The sequence below is a fragment of the Micromys minutus genome (assembly GCF_963924665.1).
Source record: "Micromys minutus genome assembly, chromosome: X".
NCBI lineage: Eukaryota > Metazoa > Chordata > Mammalia > Rodentia > Muridae > Micromys > Micromys minutus.
The window spans coordinates 95,945,254-95,966,526 of NC_137970.1; the positions used below are offsets into that span (position 1 = coordinate 95,945,254).

At 34.7% G+C, this 21,273-nt stretch overlaps 1 protein-coding gene across 3 annotated transcripts in view; it reads right to left on the bottom strand.

The window, feature by feature from the left end:
* TENM1 (teneurin transmembrane protein 1) overlaps positions 1–21,273 on the bottom strand; it is a gene marked incomplete at both ends in the record, with an annotated part of 585,996 nt that overhangs the window by 160,503 nt on the left and 404,220 nt on the right. For all 3 annotated transcript variants that reach the window (XM_080911093.1, XM_080911094.1, XM_080911092.1), the window contains 4 exons: positions 2,720–2,936; positions 11,062–11,208; positions 13,109–13,132; positions 15,264–15,449. In XM_080911093.1, coding sequence (XP_080767219.1) covers positions 2,720–2,936; positions 11,062–11,208; positions 13,109–13,132; positions 15,264–15,449 — 574 coding nt within the window. The remainder of the gene's footprint in view (positions 1–2,719; positions 2,937–11,061; positions 11,209–13,108; positions 13,133–15,263; positions 15,450–21,273) is intronic.

Sequence of the window (21,273 nt, forward strand, 5' to 3'; positions counted from 1 at the left end):
GTAAGAGCCATGAGGTATTTTAGAGTCACAGGCTCCAGTTTTCTAAGTAAGTTACCATGGCTCAGTTCAATGATTTATAATCCAGGAATTCAGTACTACTGTGCCTGGGTTCAAATCTAGGTGCTGACATCTTCACGGTTTTGTTAATGTCACTTGCCTAAGATGCCAATTTCCTCATTTGAAAACTGAAACTTAACAAACCATACCGTGAACAATTGAGTGAGAAAGGGACGAAATGACACAGATCCAAGATAGCAGAGGTCAGATTCACACAGATACACAACAATGCTTGCCATGGAACAAAATGTCCATTTCACGACGCTCATCTCCATTAACCAGGATTAACATTTTGTAACTCATGCTGTTGAATGAAATACAGCAAGCTGAAGCTAATTTTTTAAAAACTGCTTGGATTTAAGGTTTCTCATGTTGACCTAGATGCAATTTGTCCAAGATAAATTTGGTTCATGTCACCAGTTAAGTTTAAGGACAAGCAGAAATGGGGCAAGTGTGGTGTAATGGAAAGGTTATAGGAGATGCTGTAATGCAACTTTGCTGTCTGTGTGATTTAGTCTCTTAGAATATCAGTTTCCACATATACAAAATATACCAAATACAATTGCCCCATTTCACAGGGATACAGTGAAAATAAGATAGTATGTGCTTGGGTGATTTCCAAACTAAAAATGTATTATATGAGTGTACCAGAGAGACTGTAATTGTCATTTATACATGTGATTAAAATGAAATTATTTTTCTCAACGATAAAGCAAGGAAAAGTGAATGCACTTTTTAGAGAAAACATGGTTGGATTGTTTATGTTCAGGTTATACAAGTTTGTAGAAGGCTCACATCTTTTGCCAACAGCAAGGACTCTAATAGCTCAGGACATTAGATGGAGACCCATCATTCTGAATTTAAATGTGACTTACAGAGCCAAATGGTAACTTGAAGCATTTTAGAAAAGAATGTGAAAACTCAATCAAACCAGGAGGAGGAGAAGGGCATTAGCCACCCAAAGTAATGGTTTTGTTCTCTGTGTGAGTACCTAGCAACCGCTGTTGAAGCATGAAGCTGAACCACAGGGGTTTAAGTTTGTCTTTAAACTTAGAAAAGGTTCAAATGCTCTGTTCTGGGTCAAAATGACTTGTCTGCTGTCTCTTTCAGGTCCTGTCTTTGTCCCCTTATTGAATTCAACATATTATTCAACACATCTCAAGTCATGAAGGTTATTATTTCTCTCAGCATCTGACCCCCTATTTTGGACTGGTTTCTCCCCAAGTATGGAGAAAGCGATAGAGTTGATTTACCTTGAGTAGGAAAATGGGAATAATTACTTCCCTCAATTCCTTTTGTCCCTTTGTGTTACAAAATTAAATCTATAGTCTCTAAATAATTATATTGATTATGTCCATCTGAAAGATGGACTAGAGGGGTTATTAGGCTGGGAAAAGGTTTTGAAGTGGGGATTAACTGAATCTCTTGATGGAAGGCAAATACTGTCTATAGTCCCTAGAAGAAAAACCCTTTTTGTGATATGTTGGCATTGGTTTTTAGTTATATTGGCAGCCCCAAAGGTAAGAATGATACAGTAATAAAATAAGGGGAAAAGTTTTTTTTTTTTTTTTCTGCTTCAGTGAGAGTTCTAGCATTCCACTGAAGAGAAACGGAGTGGAGTTTTCAGGTAAATCTTTATTTTTCCCCTCTCTACTTAATACTTGCTAACATTGAATTGTGATTTTCTTACACTGTCACTGGTATCAAGCTCTTGAAATAATATATCCGCAGGAAATGGGACATACATGAAGGATCTTAGATAAATCATTTTTGTTGTTGTTAAAGAACTTTGTTTGCAAGAGTCTACAAAATTGGTGAAACAGTAATTTAATGAACAAATCAAGGAGAGATGTGTGTGTGTGTGTGTGTGTAATATGTGTGTATGCCTGACTATATAATCATATATGAGTGCAGGAGCCTGCAGAGGTGAGAAAAAGGCATTGGATGCCCTGGAATCAGAGTTATAGGACATTGAGATAATCATGCGGGTTCTGAGAGCTGAATTTAGGTCCTTTGAAAGAGCAGCAAGTGCTATTAATCACCAACCATCTCTCCAGCTCCAAGAAGGACATTTTAAAAAATCTGCAATAACTAGACTTACCTGTGATAATTATTAAAGTGTGTCTTTGATGAAAGTGAACAGGTGGAATACCAATGAGCAAAATTTTGTTATTATACTTTATATAAATAAAGCGATTTAAATGTGTTTGTTGTCTAATCTTTAAAGATAATTCTGACATTTGAGCCTTCTGAGAATAGTTATTTTTCATCATGAATTTCCCATTAAGACATCAACCCTTTGACCTGAAAACACTTTTGATCATGAAACAGAACCTAAAATTTAGCTACTAAAATTCATGTTTTTTTCCTTTCAAATAATAATTCAGGGGTTAAAGATTAAGTTTGCAAATGTACTTCTATTTGCCATTAAATAACAATTTCCATACATATATAGACATCTCCTATAACTTGATGATATAGACTCTGACCAGTTGGCCTTTGAAAACAACTTAGTAACAGTGCAGGCATTAAAGAGAAGGCAAAAGATAGCAATACTGTTGAAAGGAATGAGAAACCATTTGGTCTTTAGAAGACAATTTTCTTTTACTCTGAAGGAAAAGCATGAGCACTTTTAGTAAGGACAAAATAAATTTCTATATACCTGCTGTCAAATGAGATCTCTTGAGGAACGACATGAGTACTATCCTTGCCAATAAGAAATTTGATTCGATCATAGAAGAGTCTTGAAGTGTGCTGAGAGAAGAGGGGCTGGCTTTGCTGGATGAGGTCAAGAGGGTCTGGTGAGCCCTGACAGAGTGGGCTTACATAACAGTTGCTTTGTTGACAACAATCTGGGTCCACACAGTCTGTCAAACCATCTGGAAAACAAAAGAAATTGATAATTAGATGCAAAATGGAGAAAGATGGTAAATGTAAACTTAAAGTTATATTTTTGAGGCTAGAGCCTGTTATAACTGCCTGCTTCTCAGGAATTGTTACTCACCAAGTTTATAGGGTATCTCAGAGCAATTTGATCTATTTTGTTTCTGAATCTTCTTGTTTGGAATTCTCTAATATTTCTTAACCGGAGACTATAGTTTATGTAACTGCAATGTAGTTTTCAATTAAAGTACTACATTGAGTATATCTTGTTATACCTTTCTATCTTTGATGAACCACTCATTAGAGTGGTAACTATTTTACTGTCCCTTAAAAAATTTTTCCCCTAGACCATCTACTGTGAATATACAGTTAACCAGTACTTGAAAAGTGATTTTACTTTCACTTAAAAATGGTCTTAATATGCTTATTTATAGATAATTCTCAACATAGAATTTGCAATTTTCATGGTGAACAGGGATATAGGAAAGGGATTTTCAAATGTGCAGCCAATTACTTATGGAACATATTAAGTATCTATATTCTTCAATTATACCTACTGAGTCAGAATTTTTCCTTGTCCTAAGATTGTACATGCTTAATATGTGTGATTATGATGCATACTAAAGTAGCTGATCATTCATTTTATTTAAGGATTTTATACAAGCAATGATAGTTTTATGTACTTATTGCTAAACCTAGTATCCATCAACATAATGAATCACTTTCTTTCCCTTTTCTAGGGGTGCCTTCATCATTTGCCTTGGACTTCAGAATCCACTGTTTTATTAGAAGACCAGGAAAGTTCCTGAAATGATGGGAGTGGTGGTTCTTAGAAAATAACAAAGCCTCATAGAAAGTATGGCATCCTTTATATGTTCTTCTAAACCCTGTAACATGTGCCATGGGACCCTTTAGCTGGAAAATACCAGGGAATGGTCCTGACCAAAGTCTATCTCTTAGTCATGATTTAATATTTAATAAAGCTTGTTTTAAATTTGAACCAAAATTGTAGAGTTGGTTTTTCTCCAGCAAATCTCAGAATTAACAGAATGAAGGAAAAATAATCCAGTGAAAGTTTCAATGTTTGGAAGAGGAAAGATACAGTATACAAGACATACTGAAGGGACGAATGGCTAGAATATAATAGGTACAAAATGCTTTGCTAGTTGCTTGATGAGGTAATGAAAGACCCCCCTCTAGAAACTCGGGACTTCAGAGGATAAAATAGGCATTTAAACAGCTGACTCTTGTACAGTGAAGTATGAGAAGAGCTGTAAGAGAATCCTATGCAAAGAAAAAGAAGTGGATGGAGTGATTAACTAAGCATATGGACACTTCACACCATATCCAATAAGCAAAAGAAATTAAAGTCCTTCCAGGGTCCTTAGAACAGGCAAGTGGCTCTAAATCAGTTGTTTAACAAGGGTAAGCATAAAATGCTAATCTTAGCTTTCAGTGGAATAGAGAGGTTCAGGGGGATCAGTGGCTCCTTAAGGCTGATGATAAAAGAGGCACTGGTTTACTGCAGCCATTTTGCTTGCTTTCCCTCCCTCACTTGGCTGGTCCACTTGGACTTTAGGAGGATGTATCATAGCTGGGGGCAATGAAAGGGAGCAACACCAAGAGGAGGCTTTTGGAAGACTAGCCCTAGGGCACCTCTTTTCCCTACACGTGGTCTTTTCAAATTCCCTATACCACAGACAGTACTTTGCTTTAAAATGAAGTTGGCTTTTTTCCTTTTTTTGCCTGTTTAATTGATTTTTGCCCATGCTTTCCTTTTGTTTCTCCATGGACACATTTCTTTTTATTTATGATAAACTTTTACAAGTGGCTCTGTTTCAAAATAAGTTCCCTTCTTTCATCATTTAGCAAAATAAATTAGCAGGTATTCCCTGGATTTTAGATGACATTACTTCCTTTTACTATGATAAGATGTTTTCAGCCACCTATTAGCACATTATTTCTTTACTCTTCTACTAAGTAGATATCTGAATGTATAGAAAAGTTGGCAAAAATATCAGATGGATTAAAAGAGTTTTTGTAATGTTTGCTATTAGTGCCCCATACAAAAAGCATGAAAAAAATGAATGTCAATTGCAAACTTATCTTTACTCATTTTTTAAATTTAATTGTGATTTTTATTGGCATGACGTAAACAGAATCACTTAATGTCGTGCTTGGTAAACATTAACAAATGTACTAATAACAATTTTGGACATTGAAAGGTCTCATTCTACCAACTATAAATCCAACTTATTATGGAAAATAAGATGATTTTAAATAAATATTCTTGTCATAGTAATCTTCAAAATTGGATTCTAAAACTAACCATTGAACTAATTCAAAATTGGGAATCACATTCTCATTTAGTTATGGGATATCAAATTCAAGGTAATTTCTTACATTTAGTAGTACCTATTGTATGCAGAGCTGACCCTATGAGAGATTTCTTTTTGACAAAATAAAAAACAAGGCACTGTTGAATTTAGAAAGGTATCGAGAAGCCAACCAACAATGGCATGCAACCCTAAATTATAATTTGCAGGCAAACCCAGCACAAGAGCAAATATCTACTTACCAATTATCACATTGGATAACACTCCAAACAGTATGTCTAGACTGTTACAAAGAAGTGCAAATGACAGTCACACTGGATGTGTGTATTTTTTTTTGTCTATTAACAGTTCTTTTATTGTTCTGAATTGGAAGCTGTGGCATCCTACTGACAGCCAAGCTCAGGGTGTCAGATACAAACATATCATACATTAGCTGATTTTATTTTCAGAGAATGTTTTCCTTAAGGGAATAGAAATAAAGGAGAGCAAAAAGATGGAGGTTATACTGTCTTGGAAGACTAAACATGGTGTTCATTGATCCTAGGTTTGCCAACCAATTTGGGTCTATTCTAATTGGTTCAATTCCTGTCGATGAAGATCAAGAATACTGTTTTTGTGTAATCAAGTTGTCACTAATAAATGTTTGGCTATCACTTGTGTGCCCTTGATTGGAAAAGGGAATAGAAAGGAGATATGAACAATATAGGAGAGACTCATGTTGGCCTAAACCTCTAATGAAGTTGCTCCTAATACCCATACTATTGTCTGCATAGGAATTGACAGCTAAGTTTCGGTAGGGTATCCTTAAGAAATTTCAACTTTGTATCAACTGGTTAATATTTTCTAAGTGTTAGGTACTTCTAAATGAATCTTCTAAGCTAATTTCTACAACAATTTTTAATATATATCACTGTGTACCTTTGAATAGCACTGGATCACCATATTCCTGTGGTTCAGAAACTATAGCTTCATTCTACTCTCCACAATGTCTACTGTTTTGAACATTCTTCCTTGGAACCATGTGAGGCCTTTATCATCTCCCAGATTAGGTTATGACCTCCAAGTACATTTATATACCCTCAGTGTTTTATAGTACCCTGACACATTTAAAATACAGAACCCTTTATGAGGATTTTTAGTATCTGTTTCTGTTGTTAGAGAATAAGCTTCATAGAAGCAGAAACTTACCTTGTTTATAATTTCATTATTATCACAATGTTAAGAAAAACAGTTGAAAAGGGAGTAATGACTTAATGAAAACCTGGACATTCAGTGTGGAACGTCTACCTAAAAGGTAGACATCTAGTATAATGTGTGAATCTGTGCTAACCAATTAAACTATTCAAAATTAGGAGACTCTAGCTGTGTATTGTTAGGCGAGTTGCCTGATGTGGCTCTTAGACATTGAGATCTGACTAGTGGGACTAAACAACAGCTGAATTTTTATTATGTTAAAATACACATAGCTTTTGTATAGACAGTAAAAATGTGATGTTTCCAAATATGTAGATATTGGATGATGTTTAAATATTCCAAATATTATAAAATGGTTTAAAAATTTAACATTAGATTTGTTACTTTTCTGCCCATTGTAAGTTCTTCTATTCCTTTTTATAGTGATGAATTTCTTTTCCACATCGAGAGCTGTAATTTCTGCTTTCAAAAGCATTTAATTCAATAATCTAAATAGAATATATTTCTTTTTCTTTAGGTACACAGTATTATTCAAAGTCTGTTTCTTAATAGTTGTCTCAACACCACATATTTCATAATGATTATATTGTTGACTTTTTTGGGTTTTCTATATGTAGTATGTATGTGTTTATATGTATTCCTGTGCTTCTGTGTATGTATCAATGCATATGTTTGTACAGTCCTGTTGATATTGCCTGTCTTCCTTAATTGCTTTCTATCTTCTTTATTTTTTTCATTGTAACATGTGTATGCACATGTATATATTTGTATATGCTTGTGCATTATGATGATGTACATGCACGGACATACATGCTACACTGCTAATGTGAAAGTCAGTGGACAACTTTGTAGAACTTGTGTCCCTCTTACTAACTTAAAACAGTTCTGGGAATTTGAAGATTGAACTTGGGTCTCTACTAGGCTTTTCTCTCTGTCACTCTCTGTCTCTCTGTCTCTCTGTCTCTCTTTCTCTCTTTCCCTCTCTCTCTGTCTCTCTGTCTCTCTGCTGTCTCTCTGTCTCTCTGTCTCTCCCTTTTCTCTCTCTCTCCCTCCCCCCCCCCTCTCTCAAGTTCTGTCACTTAACCTGGATTTCTGAAACTGAGGTTCATGGAGCAAGTTAGCAAGTCCGGCTGGCTAGCCTGTTCCAGGGATCTTCTAGTCTCTGCTTTCCCAACACTGAGATTCCAGGTTCATGTCACCATGCTAGGTTTTATCCTTTGCACTGACTATTTGATGCTGACTTAATGATCCAATAAATTTAAATGTGTGCTTGAGTATGTTCCAGGGCTTTTATTGGCTTGTGTTGATCTGTCTATGAAAGCTTTGAAATAGACTTTACTTGTTGGTAGCTTCTCTTACTATGTGCTTTAGGTATTCAGACATGGCTAATGCAATGCTTATTCTTTTCCTTGGGCTTGTAAAAGTTTGTGATCATAGTTTCAAATTTCAACTCAAGACACTTGACTAAAAAGTCAAAAGGTGGTCCTCGTGATGTTATGTCTCCTTCATGCTTAGGGCTCTATAGATGGTAAGTGCTAACTTGTTCAGAGATAACTGTGGTCACAGTATTTGACAGAGCTGTGACTTCTATAGTAATTAGTACTTGGAAAGAACCTTTCTCTTTCCTTTGTTAGGGAAAAAAAAACCCAAAGGTTATTTGTTCCCAGCTTTTACTCTTCAAGGATCTCTTATGTAGTTTACAGGAAAGCTGTGTCACCTACATATTCAACGCAGACCAATTACTTACTAAGAGTCACAATGCATTGAGATCAGAGTGTAACTAAAGTCAAAGCTGCAGGATGTAGCAGCGGTTCTAATGAATATTCAACAGTGATTAGGATGCAAGAAAAATACCAAACAGTCTTAAGTATCAGGTGTAATATGAAGTAATCAGGTAGCAGCTACTTGAAGCAACTGCTTGAAAGTGATGTGTTTTTGATTGGAAGATTTCTTAAGAATTGCATTTTAAAAATTAGGCTTACTTTTTTTCAGGAAGGTTCAATTGCCACTTTCTGATTTAATTAAAGCACATACACATATACAAACAAAGATGATACTAATCATTAGTCATAGCAAGATAAATGACCTCTGTCATTTTGAGAATCTGGAAAGACGAGATCCCCAAATGAAGAGCATGCAATGTATTCTTTGAGGTAGTATAAACATTGTAGAAATGAAATTATTGGTCTAAAATCTAGTCATGGGACTTTTAGTGGTTACTCCATTTATCTTCCTATCTTAAAGTAGAGACCAATCTATATTTGTCATCAATATCATCTTAGTCCCATTAAAGGAAAAATGGTAATTGAAACTCTCACAGAGCTTTCTAACCTTACTCCCTAAAGAGACAATTCTAAGCTATGCTGAGCTCTTATCAAGCCTTTGATTTTAAATTTGCATATAGATACACAATTTTAATAAATGTTCAGAGGTCAATGCACATTCAGTAAAACCTCCTATGTTTTTATACCCACATATTCCACAGACATTGAGAATTGATAATCCAATAATTCATTCCTATTTAATTGATCCATCCATTAAACATTTGTGGCTTCCTTGATATGACCTTGAAGCCATAAGGATTCTTGATAATTAAATATTCCATAATTTTTATTACCTAAGAAAATCACAAAATGTATTTTGGCTCAACTGTTATCGAGCCAGAAATTATAAATGTATAAGTTGTTAATATATTTTGTGAATATAATCTTTCAATCAACACATCAGATAGGAAAGCTTTGTTAATTACATGAATAAGGTGGCTCATCCAGGTTTACACTGCTAAACATCTCAGTTCCTTGCTATATAATCCTTAGAAACTTAATTTATTTTCCTGTGCCTAGTTTTATAAATTGCAAAAATATCACCAATTGAGTTTCCTACACCAAAGTTTTTCAATTAGATAGCTCATAAAAGATTCTCAGCACAAGGCTTGGTTCTAAGTGAATTCTATACACAAGTAAATTACTGTTCTTATCAAATATATTTGGCAAATAGCTATTGCACATGTGCCATGCCTGACATGGATCAAGAAAAGCAGAAAGATATACGATGAGGTACTCAATTGTACAGTCTATTCTATAAATGGCAGGGGAAATCAAGGGGGCAGAAGTCACAGATTTCATGGAAGACGTGGCTTGAGTGGAAACTGAAATGGTGGACATATAAATATGAGGGAAGAGAAGGTATACCAGAAGACATGCAGATAATGAAGACAAAGCCAAGGAAAGTAAAGATGAACCTTAGAGCTTTGAAACTCAGCCAATCAGTTGATATATAGATCATTTAGTTGAAAAAAGTCTTAAGTTATATAGATAGGAAGCAGAATTTTTAGAAACAAGTATTTTCCCTCATTCTCCCTCTCTCCCTTCCTTCCCCTCTCTCTCCCTCCCCCCTTCCTCTTTCCCTTCCTCCCTTTCTCCCTCCCTCCCTTCCTCTTTTCCTTCCTCCCTTCCTCCCTCCCTCCCCCTGCCTCCCTGTGTGTGTATGTATGTGTTATGTCTTCCATTACATTTTATGTGATTACTTGCTTTATCTCTTTTTATATTTACAGTCATATTCTATGCATTTAATACTTTTATTTTCAATTCTTTTAGTTTTCCTATATATAACATGTAAAGAAAATGTATTTTGCATGTATTTGTATGTGTACATGTTAGTCATGTGTATATATTACAAGATATGGGTGGTATGTGTGTTTGTGTGTGTTTATGCACATATATGGAGGAACGAAGCTGACACTGGATTTCTATCTTGATTATTCTCTGTTTTATTTATTGAGGCAGAGTGTCTCACTCGACCCAGAGCCTACCACTTTGGGCTAGTTTAGCATGTGTTAGAGATGCCTTATATTTGTCTTTCCAGTGCCGGGAAAAGAGGGCTGAGTCTACAGAATCATCTTCCCAAACCATGGAAGAAAAATTTATAAACAGCTTAATGCCTAAGCCCAAAATGATTTAACCTTTTTTATTTGGATGGAAATTATAACACATGCAGTTAGTTACAAATGTAGTAAACCAGCTTTACATTTAATAATCTACTTCCAAGATACTGTAATAAGAAAAGGATTTTGTTGTTAATTTTATGTTTTCTTGCCTAGAAGGTATGCAAAAGTTAGGCCAAACTGAATCATCACACTGGGTTTGTCAGACACTTAAGTAGTTTCCACTGTACACAAATAAAATATTTTCTTTGTTCTCAATTATTTAGAGCTCCCTCTGGTGTTACTACCTTTTAGTAACACTTAATGACTTTCAGAGGACACAGTAATTTCAGATAGATTTTTGTATTTAAGAGCTGAACATAATATTTTATTTATTAGTTTTTTGAGACACAATATTGGTACCTATTTTGGGTTAGAATAAAATGAGATATAATACATGCAAAACATTTGGAGTATTGCACAACCACAGCAATTTTTAGTAAATAATATCTTGAAAATATTACTGAAATTAAAAATTGTACAACCCGATAAACCTCAATATTATTGATACATAGTATTTTTAATTTTTTGCCCTTGACAAGGCTGGTTACAACTGTGCTAGAGGTACACCTACTGCTTTCTTACATAAACATTTTGTAAATAACTCACCTCCATCATTGTCCAAGTTGTCGCCACAAAGCATTTCCATGACAATATTGCAGCCTGTTCCACTCCAACCAACCTGACACACACAGTGCCAGCCATTTTGATCCAGGGTGCATCGTCCATTTCCAAAGCAGAGCCCTGGACAGCCATCTGAAAAGACAGCAGAGGATAACAATCACACAGCCACCAGAATGGGATTGGCCAACAGTGATGTATCTGCCCACAGGGAAGAATTTAATCATCTGGGCTCTGTTCAGATGAGGTGCTGAATAAATGCAAGAGGAGCTTGCTTACTTGCAACACCTTCCCAGGGAACTTGTTATCCCTGACTTTGCAGTGTTTTTCCTTAGAGAGCCAATTAAGTGTTATTAATGCTAACCTCAATTCCCAACCTCCTGGTTCAGATAGGAGGAGAACTGTGGTAGGGACAAGAAGTTTTTTTTTTTTGTTTGTTTCTTTTTGAAAAATCTATCTCATTTCTCCCCCAACTGGATAGATGATGCTGTATCTAGTTATGGTCAAGAAGTTGAAGAAAGACAACAGTTTTTATAAGGAGAAACTTTCTTCAACTACTTCTAACTTGTGATGGTTTTTCCTTTGTGGTCTAGTGCTTCAGGATATAGGTATGTTGGCTTATAATTCAGACCATACCACCTTGTGTTTGCTTATTTTTTAGAAATGTGCTATACTTGATTTGTATCTATTCGGATTTTCAAGATTATTACTGGCTAAGTCCTGGGAATTTTACTTCTGTGATATCTCTTACAAAACCCAGCATATTATTGTGTTTATAATTATAATAATAATAATATTTACTTAGAAATGTTTATGGGATTAAACGATGCTATACATATAGAGTTCCAGAATTTTAGAGAATAACTGGAAAAATATACTCAAGAGAAAGTACAGATTTTAAATAGATTTTATCAAATTAGTAAAGCACAAATGCAGACAACCATACTTTTTTTTAGAACTCAGATTCTTTTTATTTAGTACCCCATAAAAAGGTTTCTTACTCTTTCTATCAGTAGTTCATTGGTAGGCACTATCAGAAGGAAACTGTAAATACTAATTGATCACTACTATATATATATATATATATATATATATATATATATATATATATATATATATATATACAATGGTAATGATTATAATGATGATGATGATGATAATTATACACCCTGAGTATTTTCCCAGTAGTCATACAAGGCCAGACCTGGTTTTTACTAGGGGTAGTCCAATCAGCATTCTTTTTAATGTAAGCCTTCAAATGAAAATTTCAGAGGATAAATATAAACTTAAGTTTTAGAATATCATAGAAGTAACCTCATCTTCTTTTCAAATGGTTTTCAAGGAAATAAAACTTTAAAACAGCAGATGGCTTACAGAAAGAATGATAAGTTTTATGAGTATTATATCTCCAAGTCATGGCATAGAATGAATATACATAGACTTGGAAAAGAAATTTCTCTACTTGTATTTTTGTAGGTACTCAATTGAGGGGAAAAAAACCCAAGGTGATTTGGAACACAAAAACATTACATATCTGACAGAAAATCTATTGTTGTCTCTGTCAAAAGCAAATCCCTGGAGGGACAGAGGTTAAGGCACTTAGAAAGACATAAGAATTTTATACATATACAGAGAGATATCTGTCTACCTCAACCTAGTTTGCTTAGTAATTGTTTATAGATATATGTGGGTTTTGCGTGTGTGTGTGTGTGTGTGTGTGTGTGTGTGTACTTGCAACTTCCCTGCACATTTTTTTTACACAGAACAAAGAAAAGAGTCCTTGTAATTGCTAGTGCATATAAAATGTAGCAATAGGGACTTGGATGTTAGGAAAACAAGTTATTTTCTACTCTCATTAGTAGTACAATGTACACAGCAGTAGAACGTTGAAATAAAATTGCCCAAAGTAAAAATCAGAAAGAAACCAACCATCAATGAAATGCAACCAAGCAACTAAAACTAAAACACTAGCTTCATTCTCCCACATGCACAGTCTTCTGAAAAGATCATATCTGCTCTGAAGAAAAAGTCTTACCTCGAACAGCATCTAAGTAGTGAGCTAAAAGGGAGGAAAAGAGTGATTGAATGAATTTTTGGAGGACTAAAATTATACAGCATATAAAATTGGTTTACCATCTGTTGTCTGAAAGGAGAACAGCAAACTGAGTTGTTGAAATGCCTGAAGCTCAAAAATTGGTACACTGGTCTGTGTATTTTGTGAATAATATTTTATGTAGAGAAGTTATTAATGTCTTTTCTGCAAGATGCCCTATTAGGCTTCCTTAAAAGTGTCATATTTCACTAAATGTATAAGAAATGCATTTTTTTTTACATTTCACTCATAACTTCTATGAAAGAAGCTATATCTTCTTATTGGGAATATCTTTGGAAGAGCATTCTGGAGCAACCACATTTGGTAATCACAGTATTTAAATCATCTCACGTGAAGGCAATAAACTTACTCTAGTGCAGAACATAATTACTTAAGCTGCATCTGAATCAACCCTCACCACCTTTTTAATGATTCTTAAATATTCCCACAGTCCTAGAACAAGACTTACTGTACGTGAAGTAGAATAGCATATATTATGCATTGCTTTGACAGATTCAAACCATTATAACAAACTAAGATCACCTAAAAGCAAAAGTCATAATACAGTCTACTGGGAGAAAAAAAGCTGAAAATGAATTGTATATCATAACGCTTACTCAAGGCTGGCTCCTGTTCAAGAGTAGTTGGCCAACACAAATCACATTTTTGTGTGCACTTTGGTTTATATATTTTTGGTTTTGTTTTGTTTTTCTTGTAAGAGAGAAAAAACATGAAATTGGGTGTGTAGGGAGGTAAGAAGAGTTTTCTTTAGTTAGGCGAGGAGAAAACTAAGCTACAATATACAACAGAAATAAACTACAAATAAAAGTAAATTATCAAAACCAAAAGATCACGTCTGCCTTTCATTGGTACACCTTTTCTTTCTGGTTGTGGAAATGCCAATGGAACACTGTGACCCATTTCCTTAGCAGAACAATGAGAATTGTACAATTGTATTTATTCCATTGTACATTTATAATGGTTAGTTTTGAATATGACTTGATACAGTCTATAATTAGCTGGGAACAGAGTCTCAATAAAGGGGTGTTTAGGTCACATTGGCCTGTGGGAATATCTGTGGGTGGTTTTTGTGATTAAATTATTTGGGACTGGACAACAAGTCTACTGTGTGCATTCCCTCTGCATGGGATGCTGAACTGTAAAGAAAGGAGAAAGAGACTGGAGCACAAGCATGCACACATTTACTGTGCTCCTTTCTGACACTGTGAGTTCGTTACTATGACAGACTGGAACCTGGAACTGTGAGCTAAAATACACTCTTTTCTAACTTGAGTCGATTTTGTTGAGGTATTTTATCATAGAAATCATAATATATATGATTTCGACAAAGTACAAGAAACCTTTGTGGCAGATCTGTACACAAATAGAAGGCTTTGGTTTATTTGAAACTGAAACTATGTTACAATAGAAAATTTAATTATTAGTATTTTCTTTTATATTGGGAGTACCACGTGATATGATAATTATTACATAGGCACCACCTGCCATCTGTCTGACTGTGGTTTGAAAATTTGTGCAATTGATGCCTAAGTTGTGAGAAAGGGTGAATGCTTCAGTACAAACTTGGCACTACTAAATAAAGGTAGACCGTTCAACACAGATGCTCTATTGATAATAGGTCAGGAGTGTCTTTTTCAGATACATTAAATGCTAAATGGTATCTGTTAAAGTAGTCTCATTTAATGAAATTGCCTGTAGATACTTTCAACTGAAATAACCTATATTTTTCAAAAGGAAAAATGGACAGTGAATGTTACTATCAACAAAAGCACTTGTCTTGTTAACTAATGACACCTTATTCCAATAAATCATCTTTCATTTGAGTAACTCAAAGTGCTTGAGAACAGAACTATATAAAGTACGCTGAAGAGATGAGCAAAGAAACGATGGAAGAAATCAGAACAATGCCGTCTAAGAAGAAACCTCTCAGTCCACAAAAAGTTGTAGCTAATATTTCTCCTTCCCATTCTCCAACTTCAAATGGTATTATGATAGAGCTTGTCAACTGACTCACTAGAACTCCCTTCACTTCTTCTATTAGCCAAACCGACTTTAATCGAAGTCTGCTGCTACTTACCAATTGTGCAGTGGTCGCCCTCCCATCCAGGGCTGCACTCACATTTTCCATCTCTGCATTGGCCGTGTTCAGCACAGTGAGAGTGACAGGAACGTTCTTCGCATGTTGGGCCTACCCAACCTTCTTCACATTGGCATATTCCCCTTGAGCAGACCCCATGGCTACCACAGTCCATGGTACAGAGTTCTGTAGAAATAAAAAAAGAAGGTATATTAACACATTTAGTGAAAAACAACAGTCATTCCTTCCAAAAGTCATCAGAATGAACAAATGTTACAACCCACACTGACAGTTTAAGTGAAATGTTTATGAACATTTAAAAATATATAAACAAAACATCAAAGACATTATTCTGTGTCTGAGTAAACATACATGAAACTTTGCAAAGAAGGTAGTTAAGACTCTATAAAATAAATTGTAGGGAAAATTTGATTTTAAGTCCATAGAATAATATCATCAAGACTTAGAAAAGAATTGTATGTCTAACCATTGTCTGGGAGGATTCCTTAAAAATTCATTAGTATCACACATAATATTGAGTTATTTTATGATACTATATGAATTCACAGTAGATGATGACACAGTAAAATAGGAAGATAATACTAGAAAGAAACTAACATAATAAAATTCATAATACACAAGAGGCACAGTTTCCAATGACAGCAATCAACTAGTTTATCTGATCACAAATCAATATTTGCATTTATTTTAACTATATGAAATGTCTCCTTGTTGATTAAAGTATACAGCCTTCTTATTCTGAAACGCTATTCAATGTTTAGTCAATATACTGATGGTATGTCCTGGCTTTGCCAAAGATGCCTGCTTTGTCTCCTTGACTTTTTGATGAGAATTGTTGAATATTAATAAAATCCTGACAGTAGATAAACAAAAATCAAAACTTGGCAAGCTCTTTCTTATCTAATTCTCTGGCTAGAAGAGAAGGGATAAAAGCTTTCTGAAGGAATCCAATATGTTTGCTGTTTAATGGTCATATATCCTTGAAATGCAAAAAGGATATTCTTGAAGTTGAGTCATTTTCATAGTCTAAAATTTGAAATGAAATTCCATATTAAGAATGATTTGATTACAATAATGTTAATAAACTCTATAGATATACAGATGATTCTTCAGAATATGATGGTATCTTTATGGTAAAGCAATATCTGTAGAATTTATTACATCTGAATTGATTTTCTCACTAATTTATTTTTTGTTTTGCATGTGTATGCTGCATGTATGTTCACATTTGTGTGGCTGCACATATATAGCTTTGTATGCATATGTGTGAAGGCCAGAGTTTGGTGTCAAGTGTCTTTCTTGATGTCTGTCTGTCCATTCTATTCAATGAGGAAGAGTCCATTGTTGAACATCCCACTTACCTATTTGGCTACTGTGGCTAGCTACCTTACCTCAGGGATACCCTGCCTCTGCCTGAAGAGTGCTATAATCACAGGTGGGCCAGCATATCTATCCTCCTTTATTATGTGGCATTAAAGATAGATATGCTAGTCCCCACTCTTGTAGAGAAAGCTCTTTGTTCATTGAACCATCTTCCAAACCACTGATTAGATTTCAGGCTAGGGATTGATGGAAAGCAGGAGATTTAAAATATGAAACAATAACTGATATCTCTTAATATCTTTAAATAACTTATCAATAGTATCTATCTGACTTGTGTTACATATATACCAGAAGGAATAACATACAGATACATATCAAATGGCTAGTGGACTGATTTTAGGTACATTTTAGAGATATAAGTAACAGGAGTTTCTCAAGTTTGAATATAGTAAATAAAGCGAAGGTTAATTTAATAAAAACAATCAATGAATGGATAACAATGCTGTTTATGACATAGAAAAGGCTTGTGGAATCATAAGTAGGACACCAAAAATATTATCTTTAAGATTTGTATACTGAGTCATGTAAAAATCAGTTAATTACTAGAATATGTGTGTGGGAGGGGCTAGGTCTGGAGATCTAATTTGGCAGTCTTTATTATACATGTAACAGAGACAGTTAAACTGCCCCCAAAATATATTCAATAGCATAACCTCTGAAATGTTCACTGATTTAAAGAGTATGCAGGCTATTATGAAACAGACAGAATTTATCATTTTCTAATAAAATATCAAACAAAAATATCAAAAAAAAAAAGGAGTCGCCATTGAAGCATACAGAGAAGAAGGCAATGCACTCACTTTAGGAAGAAATCCAACAAGATGATGGAGTTGCTAAAGCTTCAAGAGAAATGATTTTTTAAATGAATGGTATACTGTAATTATTATGCTAATATACCTCTCAGACTCAGTCTGACATGAGCCCACTACATTCATCAACAAGAAACTCTCAGTTACTCTAGAAAGAGCTATACTGATAAGTTAGTAGTGGCAAGGCCACGTGGGATTAAAAAAAAGAATGAATGGAAAGACATTTACAGGACCACCAGATCATAAAAATGTCTAGAACACTGAAAAATCTATTTTAAAAGGCGAGCATTCGTATAATAAGTAGTAGCTTAGGTAGAATTATCTTATCGAGATCCCTACACCTTGATTCCACATTTCTGATTGATGTTTTGGTCTTCCAACAGCAGTTCCCGTGGTGCATCTGAAGTCATGATCTGCTTCTTACAATGATTCCTTCAAGACACTAAAAGCTGAAAAAAATCTTCTAAAAGGAGAGATCCCATTGATAAAACTTTATCAAGACAACAGTGGAATGGAAATGTTTCTTACATTCTGCTTTGTGTAAGCATATCAATAGAGAGGCGCTGGTTCAATGACAGGATATGATAACTAAAAACTCGGGAGTTAGAAAATAATGTAGAGCCACCAGACTGATTTCCAGAGTGGTTGTATCAGTTTACAACCCCACCAACAGTGGAGAAATGTTCCTCTTTCTCCATATCCTTGCCAGCATCTGCTGTCATCTGAGTTTTTGTTCATAGCCATTCTGACTGGTGTAAGGTGAAATTTCAGGGTTGTTTTGATTTGCATTTCCCTGATGCCTAAGAATGTTGAGCACTTCCTCAGATGCTTCTCAGCCATTCAATATTCCTCAATTGAGAACTTTTTGTTTAGCTCTGTACCCCATTTTTAATAGGGTTGTTTGATTCTCTGGTGTCTAAATTCTTGAGTTATTTGTACACCTTGGATATTAGGCCTCTATCAGATGTGGGGTTGGTAAAGATCTTTTTCTACTCTGTTGGCTGCCATTTTGTTTTCTTGAGTGTCCTTAGCCTTACAGAAACTTTGCAATCTCATTAAGTCCCATTTGTCAATATTTGACCTTAGAGCAGGAGCCATTGGTGTTCTGTTCAGGAACTTTTCTCCTGTGCCTATGAGTTCTAAGGTTTTCCCTACTTTCTCTTCTAATAGTTTCCGTGTACCTGATTTAATGAGGAGATATTTGATCCACTTGTACTTGAGCTTTGTACAAGGAGATAAGAAAGGGTCTATTTTCATTCTTCTGCATGCTGAGTGCCAGTTGGACCAACACCATTTGTTGAAGTGGCTGTCAGTTTGGCGGTTCCTCAGAAAATTGGACATAGTACTACCTGAAGACCCAGTTATTTCACTTCTGGGCATATACCCCAGAGAAGCTCCAATATACAAGAAAGACCCATGCACCACAATGTTTATAGCAGCCGTATTTATAATAGCCAGAAGCTGGAAAGAACCCAGATGTCCTTCAGTAGATGAATGGATATAGAAATTGTAGTATATTTACACAATGGAGCACTACTCAGCTATCAGGAACAATGACTTTATGAAATTCTTAAGAAAATGGATGCATCTAGAGAATATCATCCTGAGTGAGGTAACCCAGTCACAAAAGAACAGACATAATATGCAGTTACTGGTAATTAGATACTAACCCCAGAAAGCTCAGAACACCCCAGAAACAACTCACAGATTATATGAAGTTCAAGAAAAACAAATGCCAACAACAAAAAAAAAAGAAAAACCATTATGCTTAATCTTTACACACCAAGAAAACTTTGACTACTTCCAGGTCACATATTTTTTTACATGTACTTTATCCTCATTGTAACTAGTAAGATTTTAATGCACACTATCAAACCTTTAAACAAATCAGGTACTGACAAAAATGTATTCCTATACTTTTCTGCAAAAATGCTTTTAAAATCTGTACATTTATCTTTGCTTTTTAAAATAAAGCTGTTCAATTAAAAAGAAAATAATGTAGAAAGAAAATATTATTGTATAATGAGAGACAGATGATATGAAATGTCCTAATTGAAATGCTTGTAAAGTTCTGTATTATTCACGAGACAGGCAAGAAGTATGTTATCGAAGTTGTATATAAAAATGTAAATGTTAAGACCTGGTTTCTAATAATAGGATCCAATATCTTTTACTATTACTTTCTAATAAAAACCTAGGCCATGCAGACAAGATATTTAAATAGTTTTGAAGATAATAGTTTCTCTAAGACACTAAAGAATTGCTATATCAATTTCAAGACAAAAAGAAAACTCAGATTCTGACATTTATGGATGCTTTATCCTGTTTCAGTGTCTAGCAGTTTTAGTTGAGGAATATAGAAAGGCCTAGAAGCTGGGTTAAGCTTTGTTAGGCTGGAGAAGGCCAACACCTGTTTGAAGGATAGATAGATATTTGTTACTTTGTACAACTTCATAATGAGTAAAGGAAGAGGAGATGGGAAGATTGTAAGAGCCACAAGTGAGGAATGCCTCCAGGGATATTGTTTCCAGACACTCCAGGACCAGGGCACATAAGAAACCACAATGACTGCGACAGCAAATACAAGTTCTGTACAGGTTTAGTCCAGACAGGGAGGCACTGAGAGGCAGAAGGAGACATGGAGGGGAGGTACCCTAACCAAGAAACTCCCTGACATTGATATATACTGGTAAATAGGATATCACTTTTCTCTAATGGTTTGTGTCTTAACCAAACTTGAGGGTAGCCATTATGCCTAGGAGTAGTTGGCAAATTCAAAACTAACACAGTGGTACAACAGTGTTTTTGTGAACTTTTTGTTTTAGTTGCTTTGTTTTAATAGGTTTTGTCTTATTGGTCTTTACAGAGAGGGAAAGAGGTGAAAGGGAGGCTGGGGAGAGGGAGAGAGACGGAGAGACAGAGAGAGACGCAGGGCAGGAAAGCATTAGTGGACAGGGAGGGAGTAATTGGAGCAGGGAAAACATAATGAAAACACACCTCGTAATTTTTTTCAATATAAAAAATAACAACAACAAAGTAGAAAAATGACCAGGAAATGCCCATTATTGTATCAAAGTAAATTCAAAAAAGTAGAAGAAAGAAAATGTTAATTACAAGAATGGTGAATAATGAAACAGTGGCAAGTAACTAGAAAGCTTAAGGAATAACAATAAATTATATGCATAGGTCAATAAAGTTTCTAATTCCCTTGTGATTAGTGGTCAATCAAGACAAAAATGTAGATGACTCTATCAATTATTATCAAGAACGAAGAGTAGGAAATCAGTTCAGATTTCTATCTCTGTATTTGAACATGTTATGATGTAGGCAGTTACCATAAAAGCACAACATGTATTTATAACAACATGTGTCAAAAGAAACTGTATAGTGCACAAAGAACTTTAATCCCCTGGGAACAAATAAAGAAAACCTTAGTCTCAGATGGCAATATTTGTAAATAAATCAATCTTTTAAGGATGAAAAGATTTAAAAACTTGAAATGTATTTCCTAAAAATAGAAAAACTGGAAATTCTTTAAAATGTGTCTTATGAAGTCAATATAAGCCACATATAAAATTCTAGCAGAGATATTGTAAGTAAAAATACAGGACAACATGACATACATCTAAAAGCAGTGTGGAAGAATGAAAATTCAGATTAAATAAAATGAATGAAATACATGAAAATACCTCTTATCAAACCATATGCAATAATTAAATCTAAAACAACTATCAAATATGTTCAAGCCCCCTCCCCATTGAAACCTATAAAATGTTTTAAGTGAAATGAGAAATGGC